This window comes from Scardinius erythrophthalmus (genome assembly GCF_964197995.2).
Source record: "Scardinius erythrophthalmus genome assembly, chromosome: 18".
Classification (NCBI taxonomy): domain Eukaryota; kingdom Metazoa; phylum Chordata; class Actinopteri; order Cypriniformes; family Leuciscidae; genus Scardinius; species Scardinius erythrophthalmus.
The window spans coordinates 39,109,659-39,129,850 of record NC_138238.1 but is presented as its reverse complement, the minus strand read 5'-3'; the positions used below and the strand labels follow the sequence as shown (position 1 = coordinate 39,129,850).

At 37.8% G+C, this 20,192-nt stretch overlaps 1 protein-coding gene across 9 annotated transcripts in view; it reads right to left on the bottom strand.

Annotated features, from left to right (window-relative positions):
• The window catches only part of LOC308706474 (uncharacterized protein), a 101,665-nt gene that overhangs the window by 62,233 nt on the left and 19,240 nt on the right, over nucleotides 1–20,192 (bottom strand). For all 9 annotated transcript variants that reach the window (XM_081392141.1, XM_081392145.1, XM_081392142.1 and 6 more), the window contains 10 exons: nucleotides 19,795–20,055; nucleotides 17,816–17,999; nucleotides 15,865–16,031; nucleotides 15,569–15,697; nucleotides 15,057–15,232; nucleotides 11,866–12,035; nucleotides 10,979–11,203; nucleotides 10,753–10,859; nucleotides 2,518–2,718; nucleotides 1–112 (listed from right to left, as the gene is read on the bottom strand). The exon at nucleotides 1–112 is cut by the window's left edge and continues 6 nt beyond it. In XM_081392141.1, coding sequence (XP_081248267.1) covers nucleotides 1–112; nucleotides 2,518–2,718; nucleotides 10,753–10,859; nucleotides 10,979–11,203; nucleotides 11,866–12,035; nucleotides 15,057–15,232; nucleotides 15,569–15,697; nucleotides 15,865–16,031; nucleotides 17,816–17,999; nucleotides 19,795–20,055 — 1,732 coding nt within the window. The remainder of the gene's footprint in view (nucleotides 113–2,517; nucleotides 2,719–10,752; nucleotides 10,860–10,978; nucleotides 11,204–11,865; nucleotides 12,036–15,056; nucleotides 15,233–15,568; nucleotides 15,698–15,864; nucleotides 16,032–17,815; nucleotides 18,000–19,794; nucleotides 20,056–20,192) is intronic.

The window sequence follows — 20,192 nt, the reverse complement described above, 5'->3', positions numbered from 1 at the left end:
GTCGGGCTCCTCTCGGGCTGCTGGACGCAGAGCTGAGCATTTGCTCATCGTTCTCCATCTCATTCAGACTCAGCACTGACGACATGTCGCTCATCGAGTCCTCCACCACAAACTGCAGAGATTGGAAGGTGTTTGATGAATAAATCCTAAATCTGAACATGTTCTCATTCAGTTACTTCACATGCTTCCTGTAACGCCATTCAGAAGCAGCGTCAAGGCAAAAACATATATCGTTATACTTATATAGTTGTGTTGAACTGCTTTTGCATTGTCTGCAGGTTATCATTTATGACTTTAAATTAGAGATGCATGATTTTTGTGATAAAAATTGCAATTGAGACTTTAAAATAAATCCAGGTTTGCTGTGCTTTCTTATATATAAACACAACATTTTGGACAAATTGTGCAGTACTACATCACAATGGCTGTAAATAATAGTAGTAATAATACTACAACTAAATGTTATTATTATTATTCATAATAATAATAAAACAAATATATGTACATGGTTCCCACTCTAAACCAAATTTCAAATTCCCTGACTTTTCCCTGACTTTCACTGACTAAAAAGATGAATTTCCATGACCTATAATGAACGGCACAACAGGCTGCTGTTTTGCGGAGCACCGAGCTGTTCTGTTTTGTAGAAAGCCATTCTTTAAAGTGAATTTCGTTTTCTATAAATTGTATCTTAATTTTAATATATTTTTCATCAACCAATTGCCTGTATTTAATAAATGAGAAGCAAATATATAGCAGACAATCAAATCAAAGTCCGTATTATTATTTTTGCAAAGGTCCCCTCAGGGGCTCCGTAGAAAGATGTGTGAAACAGCGCGATAAAAAAATCGTTATAGAAAAATTACATTTTGATAAATGGAAACTAAAATTTAAAGCAACAAACTAAATTCCCTGATATTCCATGACTTGGACAAAAAATATATAAAATTCCCTGACTTTCAATGTCTGGAATAGACCTTTTCAAATTCCATGACATTCCAGAAATTCCATGACCCGTGGGAACCCTGTATGTAATGTTCCATTGTAAAAAAAAAAGAGTATTTAATAAAAATCAACTCAAATGAGCTGCTCGTGTGTAAATAAACACAGATTTACGCTTCACACTGAAACATGCAGCGCATATATTAATTTAATTAAAGCTCCAGTATGTGACTTTGGTATTTGACCACAAGAGGGCGCAGTTTCCAACAATAACAAAGGCGAAGCTTGATGACGCTATGAAGGAGGTGACGATGGGAGATGTGGTTTATAATGCGTTTTCACCATCTAGCGATGTATCTAAATGGAATTAATGAATCATGATCACGGATGAGGTAATTTATTCGTTTTTGTATTACCTGTATGTCTTATCGTATTATTTTATGTCATCATAATTAATGAACTGCAAGGGACGTGAAATGTTATGCTATATTAGGCTATCCCGTTACAACATACAGCTATTTGTCAAATGATTTGTTTGGTTAATGTTGTGCAGTTTTACGTTTTTTATGGTTAATGCCGTGTTGTTTAAATTTGAACGAACATTTGCAAGTAATGACTAAATATTTTTTTTAACATCATCTCCGATTGTAATTGTACTGCCATAATCTCGGTCACCACACGTGATAAAAAGCCTTACCAAAGTACAAAGAGCAATATAACTTTGTTTATAAGTGCTATTATTGACAGTTGCATGTCTTACCTGTCTCAATACACTCGCGAGACCAGAGTCTCGGTCAAGTCCAGACGCGCAGCTCTCTCCATCTCGAAAACGCCTGCCGATATTTATCCGGGTTTTATTCCTCCGTTTGTCACACAGTCCGTGACTCCGCGTGTATCCGAATATGGACGCTTTCGTTTTGTTGGCACTTCAATACTCGCCAAAGAGTTCGTGATCCATAACAGCTATAACCATACAGTCTATGGCTATAACGCTTTAACCACCACTTCCGCATTTGACCATGCGATATTCCGGTGTGGTGGGTCATATTCTTTTTTTATTCTTTGTCAGATGTCTTTATTGTTTATTGTGATAAGAAAAAACCTCAATAAAGTTGTAAAAAAAAAAAAAAAAATCCGGTGTGGTGGAATATCCTATCACATGGTCCACACCGGAAAGAAGGATAGAGAGAGCGGACATTGCGTCACTGAGGCGCGACATTTCTTTTCCGGGACGGCCAGTTATTTAAAATCGGAATTTCTCTGAAATAAAAAATCTTTGGAGACTTTTGAGATATTGTAAGTACATAACTGGAGGAAATATATCACACTGTGCAAGTTATTTTTGGAAATTTTATTACAAAATCCCTACATATTGGAGCTTTAAATCGCAGTCATAATGCAATTTCGGTTTAATTTCGATGCATCCCTCCTCGTAATGAGAAGAGAACAGTTACTGTATTTAATAAACATTTAAAAGTGCGCATTTGTAAAGACACCAAAAGTTAGAACAGTGTTTGAAACAGCCCAGTTTTGGTGTCTACAGAATCCAGTTTGAAGCTAGAAGTGAACTCTGACCTTCTTGACTTGTGCGGGCGCTTCGGGACGAGCTGGAGAAACCAGTTTGCTGTTGAAGTCTCCTCTCCACTCAGTTATTCCCAGAAGGAGGCCCATCTGATGCAGTTTGATCAGGTGACGCGTGTCTGAACGGGCAGCGTCCAGCAGGACAGCTTTAGATTTGGCCTGACCGAGCACTTTAGAGAGCGGCTCCAAGAACACCTGCACAAAACAAGCAAAACACCAAATCATAAAAACACACACTGCAAAAATACTTTTCTTACTTGTTTCCAGTCCAAATATCTATAAATTCTTAAAACAAGATGCATTTACTAGATGATTAAAATGACATAAGATATTAAGTCCTGTTTTATGGGGAATTAATCAAAATTATCTGACAATGGGGTAAGAAAAATAATCTTAATTCAAACAGAAACACGATTTTTTTTTTACCCCATTGGCAGATAATTTTGCTTGCTTTAAGCATTAAAGGGTTAGTTCACCCAAAAATGAAAATTATGTCATTAATGACTCACCCTCATGTCGTTCCAAGCCCGTAAGACCGTAAGTGTAATAGCGCAGCGCATCTGTGTTGTACGTCACACGCATCACACATGATCAGCGTCGGCCAATAGTGAGCCTACATGTGACGTACAACACAGACGCGCTGCGCTATTACACTACGTGAACTCACTCGAGGTCCAGAGAGAAGGAAATGAATAGTGGCATAAAGTCGTTATTTTTGTTTACTTTTTGCGCACAAAAAGTATTCTCGTCGCTTGATAAACTTAAGATTGAGCCACTGATGTCACATGGACTACTTTGATGATGTCTGTATTGCCTTTCTGGACGTGAACAGTATGCCGTCCATTGACTTTCAATGGAGGAACAGAAAGCTCTCGGACTAAATCTAAAATATTTTAAACTGTGTTCCGAAGATGAACGGAGGTCTTACGGGCTTGGAACGACATGAGGGTGAGTCATTAATGACTTAATTTTCATTTTTGGGTGAACTAACCCTTTAACTTTAAATTAAGTTTAAATAAAGCATTCAATTTTTATTTATTTCCCCAGAAAACAAGACAAGACTTATGTCATTTTACTCATCTAGTAAATGCATCTTGATTTAAGAAATGTTTGATATTTGGACTGAAAACAAGACAGAAATACTAAGTAAAAAAAGTGCACACCAAAGAAACATTATAATAATAAACTTTATTTTATATAGTGCCTTTAAAGCACAATAAAAGAAAAAAAATACACAGATAGAAATGCAAAACAAAAGAACACACTGGAATACAAAATTATTAAAACCTTTAGGAAAAAGCTATCCTAAAAATTGAGTTAGATTCATGGAAACACTTTATTATAAGATGCATTAGTAATTGCACTGTGAACTAACACAAACATGAACATTGACAAATCTTAATAAAAGCTGTAAAGATATATTGTTCATTGTTAATGTTAGTTCATGCATTAACTAATGTTAACAAGTGAAACCTTATTTTCAAGTGAGTTGCACTTTATTGTCTAACGCTAACTTAAGTACTGAGTATTAATAACTGACTACATCTACATATTATAGGGTTAGTAATGGGGTTTGGTTTAGGGTTAGTTGCATGTAATTATGCATAATTTATAGTTATTATAACTTCAGTAGCTACATGTACCGTGTAACAATGACACTGTAAAATAAAGTGTTCCCAAAGATAATTACTTTTAAAGAATATTTGGTAACACTTTACAATAAGATTTCATTTATTAAAGTCCCCCTGTGGTGTAAATCCAGCTTTTAATGTTGTTTATGTGTCTATGTGGTGTTTTTAATCTGCTTTAAGACAAAGCATGTGTAAATTCATAAGTCGACAGCATTGCTGAGTATTTCCTATGGAATGATTTTCCGGACATTTTTCAAAAGGAATTGCAAATTGTATTTGCAATTGCGTTTTCAAATTGTGCCTGCATAAAATGTGACATAATCCAAACGCAAATGCAAATCGCGCATTACCGTTTGCATTTTCGTTTAAGCGAACGCACAGTGACTGCCAAATTTAAAATGGAAATGCAAAGTCCATTTGCAACTGTGTTTCCCATATCTTACGAGTCTTGACCCTGTCATATTTAAATAGCAATTTCAATTACCACTCTGCTTTTTCACTTTCTCAGCGTCGCGTATGTAGCCAGCCAAAACTCAAATGAAATCGCAATTCCCTTAGTATTTCCATTTCCGATGCCTTACACAGAAACCTGTCAATCAGCGTCAAGGGTGGGATTAATATGGGGCGTGTTCGTGTTGGGACGTGACGTCACTCACAGTCGACGGTTAAGAGGTGATTCCCTGAACAGACAGACGCCGATTTATTTTAAACAATGGAGGTAGTTGGTGAAATTGTGGAGGACCTTATGATGCTCGCGCAGCAAGTTGATGACAGTACATCCTCTACAGATGTCCTCTTACTCAGAAGCCATTTCATTTTGGATAAGTTAAATGTTTTCGTGGCCTTGACCAACAGCAACATAAGTAATGTTGTCTTCGCCAACCTCAGTGAAGTAGCTAATAATAGGCTTTTTGTGAAGGACAGGACAACTAAAGAACCTGGACGTCCTTTACTGGACATACCACAAGAGATGAGTGTCGGTGCTAGGTCTCACCCCTTCAAATAAGTGTTCTCAATTTGCGAAATTCAATAAAAAGGCTGTCTGTTGCAGTTAAACCTGTGTGTGTGTGTGTGTGTGTGTGTGTGTGTGTGTGTCACTAGCGGCGCAGGATTTTGATTGTAGGTGGGCCTCCAGAAAACTGGATGGGCCAGTTAAAATAAGCCAAAAACAAAAAACGGGTTCCCCTTCATCTCCGTTTCAGTGCTTTTCTGCGGCACCGAGGACAGCGACTAACTATACCTGAATTTAATGCGTAGTTAGCATAGGTTTAAAAAAAAAACGGATTTTTTTTGCTGCTTTTTTAAGACAATTACAGTTTAATTTAATTTATTGTTTAATAAAATTATAGGCCTATTATTTTTTTAGTTTATTAACAGCAACAACAGCTGTAAAGATGAAGTTGACGATCGTCATCTCCATATAGTGAACGCGCCTATAGAGAGAAATGCACATCATGGATTACATAATCAGAGAGTAGCCTTTTTCTTTTCGTTTTAAATTGTTAAAAATACATTTTGGGCTTTCTTAAGATATATTTCATGTCTGTGAGGCATACATTGAGTTTCGTTAATTTAGGATGAGATGCGCTCCTGTTCACGAGCAATGCAATGACCGCGCGGGCGCCTCAATGATTTTATTGTCTGCTATATTTCCTTTTTAATTTATTAAATCCAGGCAATAAAAAAATTATTGGTTGATAAAAAAAAATATTAAAATTAAGATACAATTTATACAAAACGAAATTCACTAAAAAAGTCTTTCTACAAAACAAAAAGTGGTCAAAATCATGTCTGACCCACATCTCTCGATATATTGCGCATCCTATCTTACTCGTGCGGTTCACTTTTCATAATCAACATAGATGAAAAAATAACATTATAATATTTTAACAAATATGAAACTAAATGAGCTTATTTAATGGCTACAACATGTATACAGACTCTCTATTTGTACAAATTGCTGCACATTCATTTTATTCTGAATTTTGCATGCATAAGTTGAAAGGCATTTGTTTGCATGCATAGTAAAACATATCTGCAACATTTATCAAGTTCACTGATAATTATGTCACTAATTATTAATATCACTAATTATTATTATCACTTAATGAATAATGTAACAAGGACAAAGCATGTAAACTGCGTTGTTTAGAATTGAATGGATCGCAAATAGATCCGAATGAAGAAACGTACAAAACCATAGTAGAAATGGATGGGCCCGGAGTTAAAATGTAGCGCCGCGGCTGGTGTGTGTGTGTGAGAGAGAGAGAATGTTTGTTCCACTTTACATTTATGGTGTAGTCTATTTGTTTAGATTTATGTGGGATTTAATCATTTTAAATTAATCTCAACTGTGAAATGGACAAAAACAAAATTATACATAGGCTACTTTCAGACCAATTAAATCAAACCCAGGTTTTTTTGTGTGTTTAGACAAATAATGTAACAAAAGTCACAAAATTCCATGACACTGAGATAAGGGAGATATGTTTTTTTGAATGGGGGAAAAATATCAAATGAGATCCAAACAGAACCCAAAGACAACATGAGGGTTTAAGAAATATTAATTTTAAACTAAACCAAAACCAAATCTTTATCTCAGTGTCATGGAATTTTGTGACTTTTGTTACATTACCTACATCTGTAGAGGATGTACTGTCATCAACTTGCTGCGCGAGCATCATAAGGTCCTCCACAATTTCACCAACTACCTCCATTGTTTAAAATAAATCGGCGTCTGTCTGTTCAGGGCATCACCTCTTAACCGTCGACTGTGAGTGACGTCACGTCCCAACACGAACACGCCCCATATTAATCCCACCCTTGACGCTGATTGACAGGTTTCTGTGTAAGGCATCGGAAATGGAAATGCTAAGGGAATTGCGATTTCATTTGAGTTTTGGCTGGCTACATACGCGACGCTGAGAAAGTGAAAAAGCAGACTTGGTAATTGAAATTGCTATTTAAATATGACAGGGTCAAGACTCGTAAGATATGGGAAACACAGTTGCAAATGGACTTTGCATTTCCATTTTAAATTTGGCAGTCACTGTGCGTTCGCTTAAACGAAAATGCAAACGGTAATGCGCGATTTGCATTTGCGTTTGGATTATGTCACATTTTATGCGTCCACAATTTGAAAACGCAATTGCAAATACAATTTGCAATTCCTTTTGAATAATGTCCGGAATATCATTCCATAATTTCCTCCTTAAATCTGCAGTGAACCAAAGACAGTCTCAAAAACACGCTTTGAAATCGCTGGTGTTTCTGACGTCACAAACTACCTTGTAACCAATCAGATCAACATGTGATCGTCAACCAGTGGATCTCTGAGCTGAGTGAGTGAGTGGAGGCGGGGCTCATTTGCATATTCATAGAACCGTGCATACTAAATGAGGCAAGGGTGTCGAGTTACATTCAAGATATTTTAAGACATCAAGAATGTTTTTTCAAGGAAAAAACGTTTACATATTTTGGTGATCAAAGATGAGTTTTAAAAGATACAATTATTGACTACAGGGAGACTTCGCAACTTTAGGTCATTTATAGCCAAGCAGCAAAACACAACGTGACTCATCCAATCAGAAATTAGCTGCCAAGTGCCAGCCTAAGGCTATTCATAAACCAACTATCCAGCAGGGAGTGTAGGATCTGGCGCTCTCGTGTCATTATGGGAATGAAGAAAGGCGCTCGAGACTAATGATGTGACAGGAGACCGAGCCTCTAACCCTCGAAGAATGACACTCGGCAATGGTTGTCATGACAACAACCTAGATACAGGACTTTCTCCCGCCTCCAGAGCCACTGGTTCCCACCCACGAGACGTCTCGTCTAACATCCCAGTGATGATGGGAAAATGATCTTCGCCTAGCAATACTGGTCACACTTTACAGTAAGTCTCATTAGTTAACATTAGTTAACTACCTTAGTGAACATGAACTGCACTGATCAATCTTAGTATTAATTTCAACATTTACTAATACGTTATTAAAATCAAAGGTTGGGAAAATGGGCAAATGATCTTCGCCTAGCAATATTTGACAAACACCACTGCAATATATGATGTTCTTCCTCAGTGTTTCTGTCTCGTTTTCCAGCACAAACATCTAAACATTCTCAAATAAAAATAAATTTACTGGAGAAGCAAAATGACTGGAAATATTAACAGAGTTTAAATATATCAGTAACATTTTACTTAAAGCCTTCGTATATAATGCATTATAAAAGTATTTTTTACGCAATCATGCCGTATAATGCATTGTATGATCGATCCTATGAATAATAATACCCACAGTTATAATGCATTATAACACTTATCAATTCACCCCTAGAAAGTATAATGCATTAAAACACTGACAAGCAACTCATTTCAGACGCAACAAGGAATTTGCAAATATTATAATGCATTTTAACTTTTTTGCAATTATTTATAAAAGGATATTATTATAATTATAACTAGGGCTGGATGACATTGCAATTTAAATTTTTCTGCGATGTGCAAATTATTGAACCAGATGACTTGAATAGCCCTATTTTGATCCAAAAGAACAAAGATAAAACTGAAATAAACAGTGCGTCATGTTTTTCAGGTATTTAACAGTATTCAGGTAGAGAAATTGAATCATCAAATGTAAAATAACAGAGAAAATCACTTTTGTAGCTTTAACTAAGATTAATTCTTTGTCTTTTATTGTTTGATGAACATTAGTGACGCAGACAGAGGCAGGTTTATTAGGCTGCTGTCACTTTAAGAACTAATGCATGGCTCCAATATAACGATACGCATCCGTTTCTTTCTTCCGATGCGCATACATTCATAAGCAACTGTGTTTACGGGGATACTCGCCGAGACATGCATTTTGACAATGTCGTGTGTTCGTGTCCCTTCAAGCACAAAAGGCATGCAGCCGTCATTATAACGTGCATTATGAATACCTTTATAATGCATAATACATATAGGTTTTAAGTACATCCCAAATATATTACAATGAGGGGCAAAAACAATCTTAATTTAAAGCATTAAGGCACATAATTGATAATTTTTTTCAGAAAACAAAAAATATATCTTATCAAAATGAGTTTGTGATTAAAACAAGAACAAATCTGCCATTGGGGTCAGAAAAATAAACATAATCTAAAGTGAAAACAACAATTTTTCTGGCCCTATTGACAGATATTTGTGTTTGTTTTAAGTACAAACTGACTTAATTTTGATAGTTTTTAGTAGGGGTGACCCCAAATAGTCGGAAGATTCGATGTTTCGATTGGAGGATTCGACTACCGATCTCATGGTCGAATCTTCGCAGAGATGTTATGAAACGAGGATCGTGCCACTTTGGCTATATGAGGGCGCTCAATGTCTGATTTCACATAGAACTACCGGTTTTCTGTCAATACCTTAATATTCAGCCTATTATGATAATGCTGTATATAAAAATGTGCAAAGAAATAAGCTTTTAATAAAAAATTTTAACGTGCGTGAATAAATCCAAACACTCCGTGACAGATTTAAGTTTCACTTTCAATACGTGACCGACAGAGGAGCGTCTTGGCGGCAAGGATTTAAATCTTTAACAATGTCTGGGATAAGAAAATATAAAGTGTGGATGTACACCATCAGAAAGGATATTCTCCAAGGCTGGATTTAGCATCAGGAAAACCATGATGGCACTTCTGCCGGCCAACGTTAACACGTTTCACGTTAGAATGTATTTTATCCGCGTGCACAATTTGAAAAGACTCCAACGGACACAGACAGAGTGAAAGATTGGATTTGTTCTCTCGATCAGGTGATTTCAAAACTTTTCTAGATGGTTTGGATGCTGTGAGTGTGAATTTTTTTTGCTAAAAAGACTGCCACTCCAGTTTAGCATTTATTGTTCTTTCTGCAGTTAAAAAGACAGTTGAAAATTCTGGCTACTATCGTTATTTTAATATTTTTTTTAAAAAAAATTATTTATTGGTCTGTCAGGGTTATCTAATCTAACTATTTGTGGCTTGTGTTTTGAATATATGTTCCCCTGCACTTTAGGCATTTTGCACACATTTGCTTGATTCTGATTTATTTTGTTTTGTATTTTTATTTATTAGAAAGGTATATTCTGTTCTAATTTAATTTAGTCAATTAATTGTTTATTTTTTCCGTTTATCGATGTTGTGGTGTATAGAGCCGATTTAATTTGATTTGTATGTGAAATGCAAATCCTGTCTGTGGCCTTTCTGGAGTTATTTATGTTATTTCTTAGTTTTATTGATCCAAAATGTTTTTATACATTTTCTTCTATATCTTTGTGTGATTTTCTGTACATCGCGGCTTTGAAATGTTAAAGCCCCGCCCCCAGCCTCACCCCCATACACATGATTCGACTATTAGTCGCCTATAGGCAAGACATGACGATTCTGATTCGAAAATGAAAATCCATAGTTAGGGACACCCCTAGTTTTTAGAAAACAACACTTTAAACTTGAGATTTTTTCATTCTCAAGTTAATATCTTAATATATCTGTTTAGATATTTGTACTGAAAACAATATGTGTTTTGTAATGCACAGTGAAAGTTGGTTTCTTCCAGATTTTGACTGATTCGGCTCTTTACCTGCTGCAGAAGCTCCTTGCAGATTCTCGTGGGCATCTTCGCGATGCATTCGAGCACAAACCGAGCCACGCCGCCATACGAGTATTCATCTTCCCCGGGCGCGATTGCTGTTTCCAAACGAGAAAGCAAACATGACAAGAGTCCAACATTGAATCATTGGCAGAGATTATGTGTTACAGACAAGATAAGCAAACCAGTGCAGACGACGTGAGAAAAGAAGTCCTACCTTCTTGTGCAACTGCGCGGTTCAGCGCACTCTCCATGTGATTGGCTAAGAGCGCCGTGGGCGTGTTCGGTATCCCATCAGACACCACAATGGAGACCAGGTGACCAGCGGTGCCGACCGGGTCCAGAGCCTGTGCCGACTCTGAGAAGTGCTTGTCGCTCGTGTCGGTAGTGACTCTCAGCAAGACGCCGGGAGAAACCTCGAGAGCCAGCAGCTCCGTCTTACCTGGGTAAATAAAGGATGTGTGCCGTGAGAACCAACAGGAAACAAGACATTTATCCCCAATACTGACAAAAAATGACATCTAGATATTCACTGGGATTTTGACGATTAAAATTATTAGACAAAGAAAAAATTAAATCGTAGAGAAGACTTTCATATTTTGTACAGTACTTAGTTAAAGTCCCCCTGTGGTGTAAATCCAGCTTTTAATGTTGTTTATGTGTCTATGTGGTGTTTTTAATCTGCTTTAAGACAAACCTTGTGTATGGGTTAAATATCATTTTTGGCGAACTATCCCTTTAAAACTGCAGTGAACCAAAGACAGTCTCAAAAACACGCTTTGAAATCGCTGGTGTTTCTGACGTCACAAACTACCTTGTAACCAATCAGATCAACGAGTGATCGTCAACCAGTGGATCTCTGAGCTGAGTGAGTGGAGGCGGGGCTCATTTGCATATTCATAGAACAGCGCATACTAAATGAGGCAAGGGTGTTGAGTTACATTCAAGATATTTTAAGGCATGAATAATTTTTTTTAAATATGGAATTTTAGCGATCAAATATGAGTTTGACTGATGTCCATGTTTGACCATGTGACTGATTGTGTGGTCCAGGGTGGTCACATATGAATGATCAAAATAAGCATAAAATAACAGCCGACCCACCACAGTGCTTGTCGATGAAGTCCTTGATCGGGCCGAGGTTGGGCTGAAACACCAGCTCCCACTGACTCCATTCCTGCAGATCCTGCAGAAGAGGCGCTGCGCGCAGACACACACACGCTTGCTGCCGGCTCACCTCGCCCAGCAGACCCACCGTATCTGACACACACTCCCTGAGAACACACACACTCAATGAGGCCTCATTTTTACCTCACATATCTTATGAAGGACAGTTTGAGGCGAGATTTGGGGTTTTTCATAAAGTGTTTTTTCAGACTAGTGGAAAGAAAACATCCAAGATACTTTTTTTAACTGTATCTTTTAGAGCACTAAATTTTTATTTTAATGTGTTTGAAAGAGTCTCTTAAGCTCATCAAGGCTGAATTTATTTGATCAAAAATACAGTAAAATACTGAAATATTATTATAATATAAATCATCTGTTTTCTATGTGAATATACAGTAAAGTGTAATTTATTCCTGTGATCAAAGCTGAATGTTCAGCATCATTACTCCAGTCTTCAGTGTCACATGATCCTTCAGAAATCACTCTAATATGAGGATTTGATGATCAAGAAACATTTATGATTATTATCTGTGTTGAAAACAGTTCAGATTGTGAAAATCGTGATACATTTTATTTTTCAGGATTATTTGATGAATGGAAAGTTCAAAAGAACAGCATTTATTTGAAAAATAATCTTTTCTACCATTTTAAATGTCTTTCCTGTCACTTTTGATCGAATGCGTCCTTGCAGAATATAAGTATTAATTGTACTGAAATGCCAACACCTTTAGTCGTCTTTAAAAGGCATCCCAGAATGCACCTTATGCATTTATTTGAGAGAAAGACCTCTAAAATTGAGAATCTACTTATAACATTAAATCCTATATAACATAATTTCCATAACTTTACTATTAATCTGAAATGTTGAAAACAGTGGTGTATTGTATAAGCTCCGATCGAGTTTTACAGTCGTTTATTATAGGTTTTAAGAGAAAAGTAGAGAATAGCACTGCACGATTAATCACAATTCACATAAAATCGCACTTAAATTAATTTGGCTTATTGCGATTATGAAATGACAAAGTCTGATTGTGTGTAATGTGCAGCTTGTCAGTGCCGTACGGCTCAGGAAACGCGGCTCACTCTGAAAGCTCTGAGTTCGAGTCGCTTATAACGTGCATTTGAAAAAGCAACACACGTCAAACATCTTTCCAGACATGAGACGCATTTATGAACCGCTTGTCCAACAAAACACGACATTAATAACCAGTCCCTCCAGTTTTTCGCGATTCCGCGATCACTGAATACAACGCAAAATCAACAAAACATCGCATTTTTTGCGATCCTGCATAATTCCTAATTTAACCGCAAAATAATCACAAAAATGAAAAAGACCTCACAAAACATTAAATTATAATCACCCATTTGAAATATCTCTAGTTCTCTCCGCACACATACTCATATGAAACGCGCGCACACATACAAACTCTCCACGCACATACTTATATGAAACGCGAGCACACACGCGCACATACACATACTCAATGTGACCCGAGCACACACACACACAAACTCTCCGGGCACATACTCATATGAGACGCGAGCACACACAATACCATAAAGATGTGGAAAAGTCGATCAAAAGTGTGGCTTCATTTCTCCAGGCTCGATGCCAACAGCGCGCGATGCAGTATATGCGGTAAAATAAATGCTGCTACCGCGACAAATATGATGAAGCCCTTGACAGTGCACGGAGTAAACATAATAGCAGAAAGTTGTTCCGTCTTCGAATGGTTAATGAAGATATACCTTGTTGATCACTCTGACAGTGTTTATATTGCAATAATGACCTACTGAATGTACACTGTTCAAAAATCTGTTGGTTAGTCAGTAAGGATGCATTAAAGTGATCAAAAGTGACCTTAAAACATGTCACGTGTAATGTTACAAAATATTTCATTTTTTAAGTAAATGCTGTTCTTTTGAAAATGTTATACATCAAAGAATCATGAAAAAAATTCCAAAATGTTAAGCAGCAAACTGTTTTCATATTTCTGAAGGATCATGTGACACTGAAGCAATGATTTTGAAATATATTCAAAGAAGATTTTAAATTGTAATACTATTTCACAATATTACAAGTTTTACTGTATTTTTGACCAAACAAATTCAGCTTTGGTGAGCATGAGCTCTTTTATATATATATATATATATATATATATATATATATATATATACATATAAATTGTTCCTTTGTGCTTTTTTTGTTCCTTTGTGCTTTTTTTGTTCCTTTGTGCACTGGCTAGGAGCCAGTCAAACTGAAAAAATACTATAGTGCGGGCGGCTACGCAATACTCGTTCCCTACTCTCAGGGAACTGAGGTTACGATAGTAACCGAGTAGTTTCCTTTCGAACGGTCACTTCGTATTGCGTAGCTATACAGTGGGGACGCCATGCAAAACGCCGCACTGTAAGTAACTGGTTGCCTTCTGCAGCTCAGGACCCCTCAACTCAGGATTTACACACAGCTCTACAGTATAAATTACTACACCTGCTGTTAATATTTACATAGGTCAGGTAGAAAAATTACCCATAGGTTGTTTTAAAAGTTAATTTGATGAGACCAAAATAAACAAGCTTTATGCATTTTGTTTGTGATTTGTGTCATGTATGACTATTGTGCATTTGACATAATACTATTATGGTAAATGTGATGTCCTAATTATAAAATATAAAAATCGCAAATTTTTTCACAAATTTCTGGACATTACCGCCACAAAATCAGTCATTTTGATCGCAAAAATCACACAAAAAAATCGTGAAATCCTGGAGGGATTGAATAACACACTTTTACTCCAAACTCACTTCATGAGGACAGCTGAGCTCTTCTGTGAGATGAAGTATGTGTGTGTGTGTGTGTGTGTGTGTGTGTGTGTGTGTGTGAGGACAGCTGAGCTCTTCTGTGAGATGATGTATGTGTGTGTGTGCGTGTGTGTGTGTGAGACGCCCTCTGGTGTTCAGATGGATATATGTGTGAGTGTGTGTGTGTGTGTGTGTGTGTGTGTGTGTGTGTGTGTGTGTGTGTGTGTGTGTGTGTGTGTGTGTGTGTGTGTGTGTGAGTGTGTGAGTGTGTGTGTGTGTGTGTGTGTGTGTGTGTGTGTGTGTGTGTGTGTGTGTGTGAGGCTCACCCGGACCCGTCGGGCATCAGCGGACACTCGTAGCGCACGACACTGGCGGCGGCGTCCCCGCTCAGATCTTTCTGCCGCTGCGTGTAGTTCACCAGACAACCCAGGGGCCCGTGACCCAGCTCCCGGCTGTCCCTGATCCCGTAGTGGCTCCTCAGGGCCGCCTCGATGAACGGCAGCTGATCCGGGAACACACAACAAACAAATGTTAAAAACTTGGTGTTACGGACAAATTTTCAAGCATCCCTATGTAAAATATATATTATGTATAAAATAAATGTTGTTTTAACATGAAACTTCTATATATTGTTTCTTCTTTAAAGGAATCCAACCTTAGATCTGTAACCCAAAGCACTCATGAACTACAACCACACTTGTTTGTTCATCTGATTCTACAAGTAGGAGGCTGTCTTTTATCTGTCACGGCGAATATTACTCAGAGCTGTGATCTGTCACACTGTGCAAAAGCTCTTCTGACACGTAACATGCACAGACGAGCCGGCGACAGAACTCACTCGGCTGGCGTCTCCCTCCCCGCACTGCTTGATGAACTCGAACACGTCTTGTCTGCAAGGTCTGAATCCGTTGGCTCCGGGATCCTGGCTGTCGATGGCGACGGCGCCCCCTGCTGCCTCCTGGAGGATCTGCGGGAACAGCAACACACACAGGCCGTAAGAACACTTACAAAATATCTTCATGGAACATGATCTTTACTTAATATCCTACTGATTTTTGGCATAAAAGAAAAATCGCTAATTTTGACCCATAACATGTACGAGACCTGACTTGGAGGTGAAGCAGAATCACACACCTTTTTGTTTTTGATAATGAAGTCCAGGTAAGTGCCCTGCTGCAGCTGACTGAAGTCTGTGAATCTGAAGTGCTCTGCGATCTTCTTCTCCAGCGTGCGCAGCTGAGCTAGGCTAGGTGTGCTAGTGAAGCTGGCCACACGCTCCTGGAAGTAGCTCTTCACGTCGGCTATGCAAAACAGGACCACATCGTTAGGCAGGAAAGTATATAAATCAAGTATGAACATTTGATGCAACAAACATTGATACTGATTATACACACTCCTCATAGTCATCGTCATCCTAGGAAAAGGAGAACCGTAATAATAAGGGAATCTATAGGTTTGCCTCAGAATGATGCAACAAATCAATGCAATCTTTCTTAACATAATTCAAGCACCTGAGCAAAAGTTATTCAGATGTTAGACTGTCAGCTGACTAAAATGATAGTGAATTAATAGGTAACAATTCACAATAAAGGTCCTTTTATTTTAAACAAAACTAACAATAAAAAAAAAAAAATACTAGTCCTCCGGTAGTCAATAATTATATCTCTTAAAACTCATCTTTGATCACCAAACTGACATATGCCTTAAAATATCTTGAATGTAACTCGACACCCTTGCTTCATTTAGTATTCACGGTTCTACGAATATGCAAATGAGCCCCGCCTCCACTCACTCACTCACTCAGCTCAGAGATCCACTGTTTAGTTTTTCAATAATTAAAAAACAAAAGTTGCATCTGTTAATTATTTATTGAACCTGAGCTTACATAACAATGAGCAGTTGTTATTTTTATCAATAACTAAGATTAATCATCAACACTTTAACAGACGTATTGCACATCATTAGTTAATGCATTAACCAATGCTCATCAAATAGGACCTTTCTGTAAAGTGCTACCAATTCATTTTTATATTAATTAATAATATAATTAATTTTATTAACTGCAATTAAATCAAAAACCTCAATAACTGCTAAGAAAACCCCAACAAATATAGATAAATAAATGAAATATGAAATACTATTCATTGTCATGTTTCCCTTTTAAGGCCCCGATATACTTCAAGTGAAATCAGCGAATGAACTAGTGTGATGTCTTTTCGAACAAAATCATGCCAAAATGAAGGTCATTAATGGATTTCAATAAACAATTTTTGAATTTATTTTTTGATTTCCAAAAAACGAGCGTTAAAGGAGACAAAAGTGGATACAGGCATTGAAACAGAGCGATACGCGTCAATCCAACTGTCCCCATTGAATTTGTATTGTGTGAAGCTGCCTCCTTGTCATTTCTGACTTGTAATAAAAAACAAAACAATGTCTAAAAGCTGCTATGTGACAAGGTGTACAGCAAACAAGCTAAAAAACCCAGAATTAAGTTTTTATAATCTGTCAAGCCCAAAAAACAAGCGTTTAAGGACACAAAAGTGGATACAGGCTGAAACAAATCAGTAATCCTGACACTGTAATCCATACATTATGTGTGTGCAGAAAACATTTTGTCTCTGGCAAGTCAAATATCCAAATGTCAGTTTTATATATTATATTTCTGTAAGATAAGCTATCCTGTCGCTCCAGCGGGCGTGAGTTAGTTCTCAGAGTAATATGACACGTTGCGCTCTGTCTCAATCGCCTGTATCCACTTTTGTGTCCTTAAATGCTTGTTTTTTGGGGTCGACAGCTTATAAACACTTATTTCTGGGTTTTTAGCTTGTTTGCTGTACACCTTATCATAGCAGCTTTTATAAGTTATAAGTCAGAAATGACGAGGTAGCTTCTACAATGCAAAGTCAATGGAGACGGTTGGATTGTTTTCCCCCCTGGTGTGGGCGTGGCCTGAATGCACTCTGTCTCTATTGGCCGGTGTGATGATGATGTAATAGGTGGGTGTGGCTTAGATGTATAAGGTTTGTGTGAAGGAAAACTGAAAAGCAAAATAAGATGACTAATGAGGTGATAAAGAGGACACCTTCAGTGGGGAGCATCACCGCTGCTCTCTCTTCTGTAGCTTTCTTTGCCTCTGCTTTTTTCTGAGGTTTCTCTTTAGCCACCAGATCCTGAGGCGCGTCCAAGGAGCCACAGCATATAGCAAGCTGGAACAGGGCTCTAGCTAGCCTGTCTCTCATGACACATGTCAGGAATGCCTGAATATTCTGAGGACACACAAAAACACAAGCACAATCAATCGTTTCCATAACACGTTATAAAGTAGAAACATTCATGTTCTTAGTCGGATTCAATCACAGGGTTCCCACTCCTCGGTTAACTTCAGATTCAAGGACTTTCCAGGTCCAATACCCTCAAACTCAAGCACTTAATGTGGGACACATATCAAGTCAGAGCAAGGTTACATTGTGTTACCTTGTAAGATACATTGTTGCAGTTTTGCACGCGTGAACGTCATGGCAACGTACAACACAAAGTTCCTCACGTGGCAAACACTTAACATAACATGTAAACGCGCGTAACTAACGTAAATCAAGCAAGCTAGTGCGCATAGGCCACGAAGTGTTGGCGGGATAACACATTAGCGGATCGGAGAGAATAATATGGAATTTTATCCAGAAAACTTCTTGCACAAAATAAATTCAAGCACTTTCAAGGGCCTGTATCTGTGTGTGTTTACTCTCAAAAACCTTCCAGGGACTTGATTATTATTATTTTTTCATATTCACAAACTTTCTAGGATTTCAAGGACCCGTGGGAACCCTGCAATTACTCAAACCAGAGCAGAAATGGCATGAATAAGTTCATGGATGTGTACAAAGACCTCATAATGGCTTAAAGTGAATGAAGAGGGAAAGGTCAATCAAAAGAGCAACTGCATGAGGACCATAAAGACTCAATGGTTATGATGCAAGTCGTTGGAGAAACATTTCTATGTGGGATTAGCAGATGATGAGCGTGACATCACATTAATGAGGAAAGCAACCGATCCCTCTCCGACTCTCATCTTTAAACCCATTTACATCCTTAAACAGCTGAAAGGAATTACCACTGCAATTACCAAGAAAAGAATAGTTCACCCATTGCAAAGACCAAGCAATAACATCTCCTTTTGGGTTTCGAAGTAGAAAGTACGTGATTCTGGTTTGGGGTGAACTATCCCTCGTATCTCATTAGGAATAATAATCACAAGTGGGAACTCAACCACCAAACCTTGTTTAAGAAAGACAAACACTTTTACGTAAAGGCTGCTCAAAACAAAAGGCAGCAAAACTACACTGCTATATTGTGTTCGCCCATATGCAAATCTTATCGAAGCTTATTTTGAAATTCCTAATAAAGATGTAAACTCACAATTGTTAGAAATAAATCTGAATTGTGAGATAACCTGCAAGTTTAATACTCAGGCTATTGTTTTAGTACTCGAGGCCAGACTCGATCTGCGCGCATCACAGAGCCAGTGCAAGATGAGAATTTGTGGTTAAAAAGTATAAATTTGTTTATTTTGTTTAGAAAATGTCCACTGGTTTGTCTAGATAAGACTCGTTGGGATCGTGTCGAGACTTTGAAGCTGCACTGAAACTCACATCCGGACCTTCGACCCGTTGGACCCCATTGAAGACACTATATGGAGAAACATCCTGGAGTGTTTTCCTCAAAAACCTTCATTTTTTTTGACTAAAGAAAGAAAGATTTGAACTGCATGAGGGACGTAGGGGAGAGTAAACTATCAGTCAATTTTTATTCTGAAGTGAACTACTCCTTTACCTCGAATTTGGTCTGAAGCACTACAACACTGTTAGGAGTGTTGGAAAAAACCTTTAGTAAATATGCACAAAAGTAATAGAGGTGAGAGCCAAAGCAAGCACTGCTTTAACTTAGCAAGATGCCACCCATGAAGAACAGCAACTTGGGCGTTTCCAGTGCGGTTAGCAGACATCAAACATCCAAACCACAAGAAAAACCAGCTTGCAAACGAATACTCGCCCTTAAGTTGCTCACCTTCGTCATAGTTTTACTGAAGATGCCTTCAGAGTTGGTGAAGACTTCCAGGACTGCATCGGTGGCGGTCATATTTGCATATTTTTTCCTAAGCTCGGAGTTTCCCATCTGGGAGTAGTTCACAGGTCCTTGGGTGGGATCCAGCAGGCTCTTCTTGATCTTAAACATTTTGGCATCCACCTCCTCCTGAATCTCCCTCTGAATGGTTTCTTTGGCCGTTTCCATGTGGCAATAATCAGCAGCCGATGCCTTGTTCAACGTCTAAGAACACAGCATCAGCAAATAAAGTCTTATAGTCAATATTGCGTACTGACCCAACAAATGCAACTATTGGATTAAGAATGATGGGAATTTTAGAGCGCAACAGTTTCACAGTTCCAGAGTTTGGGAAATTCTTG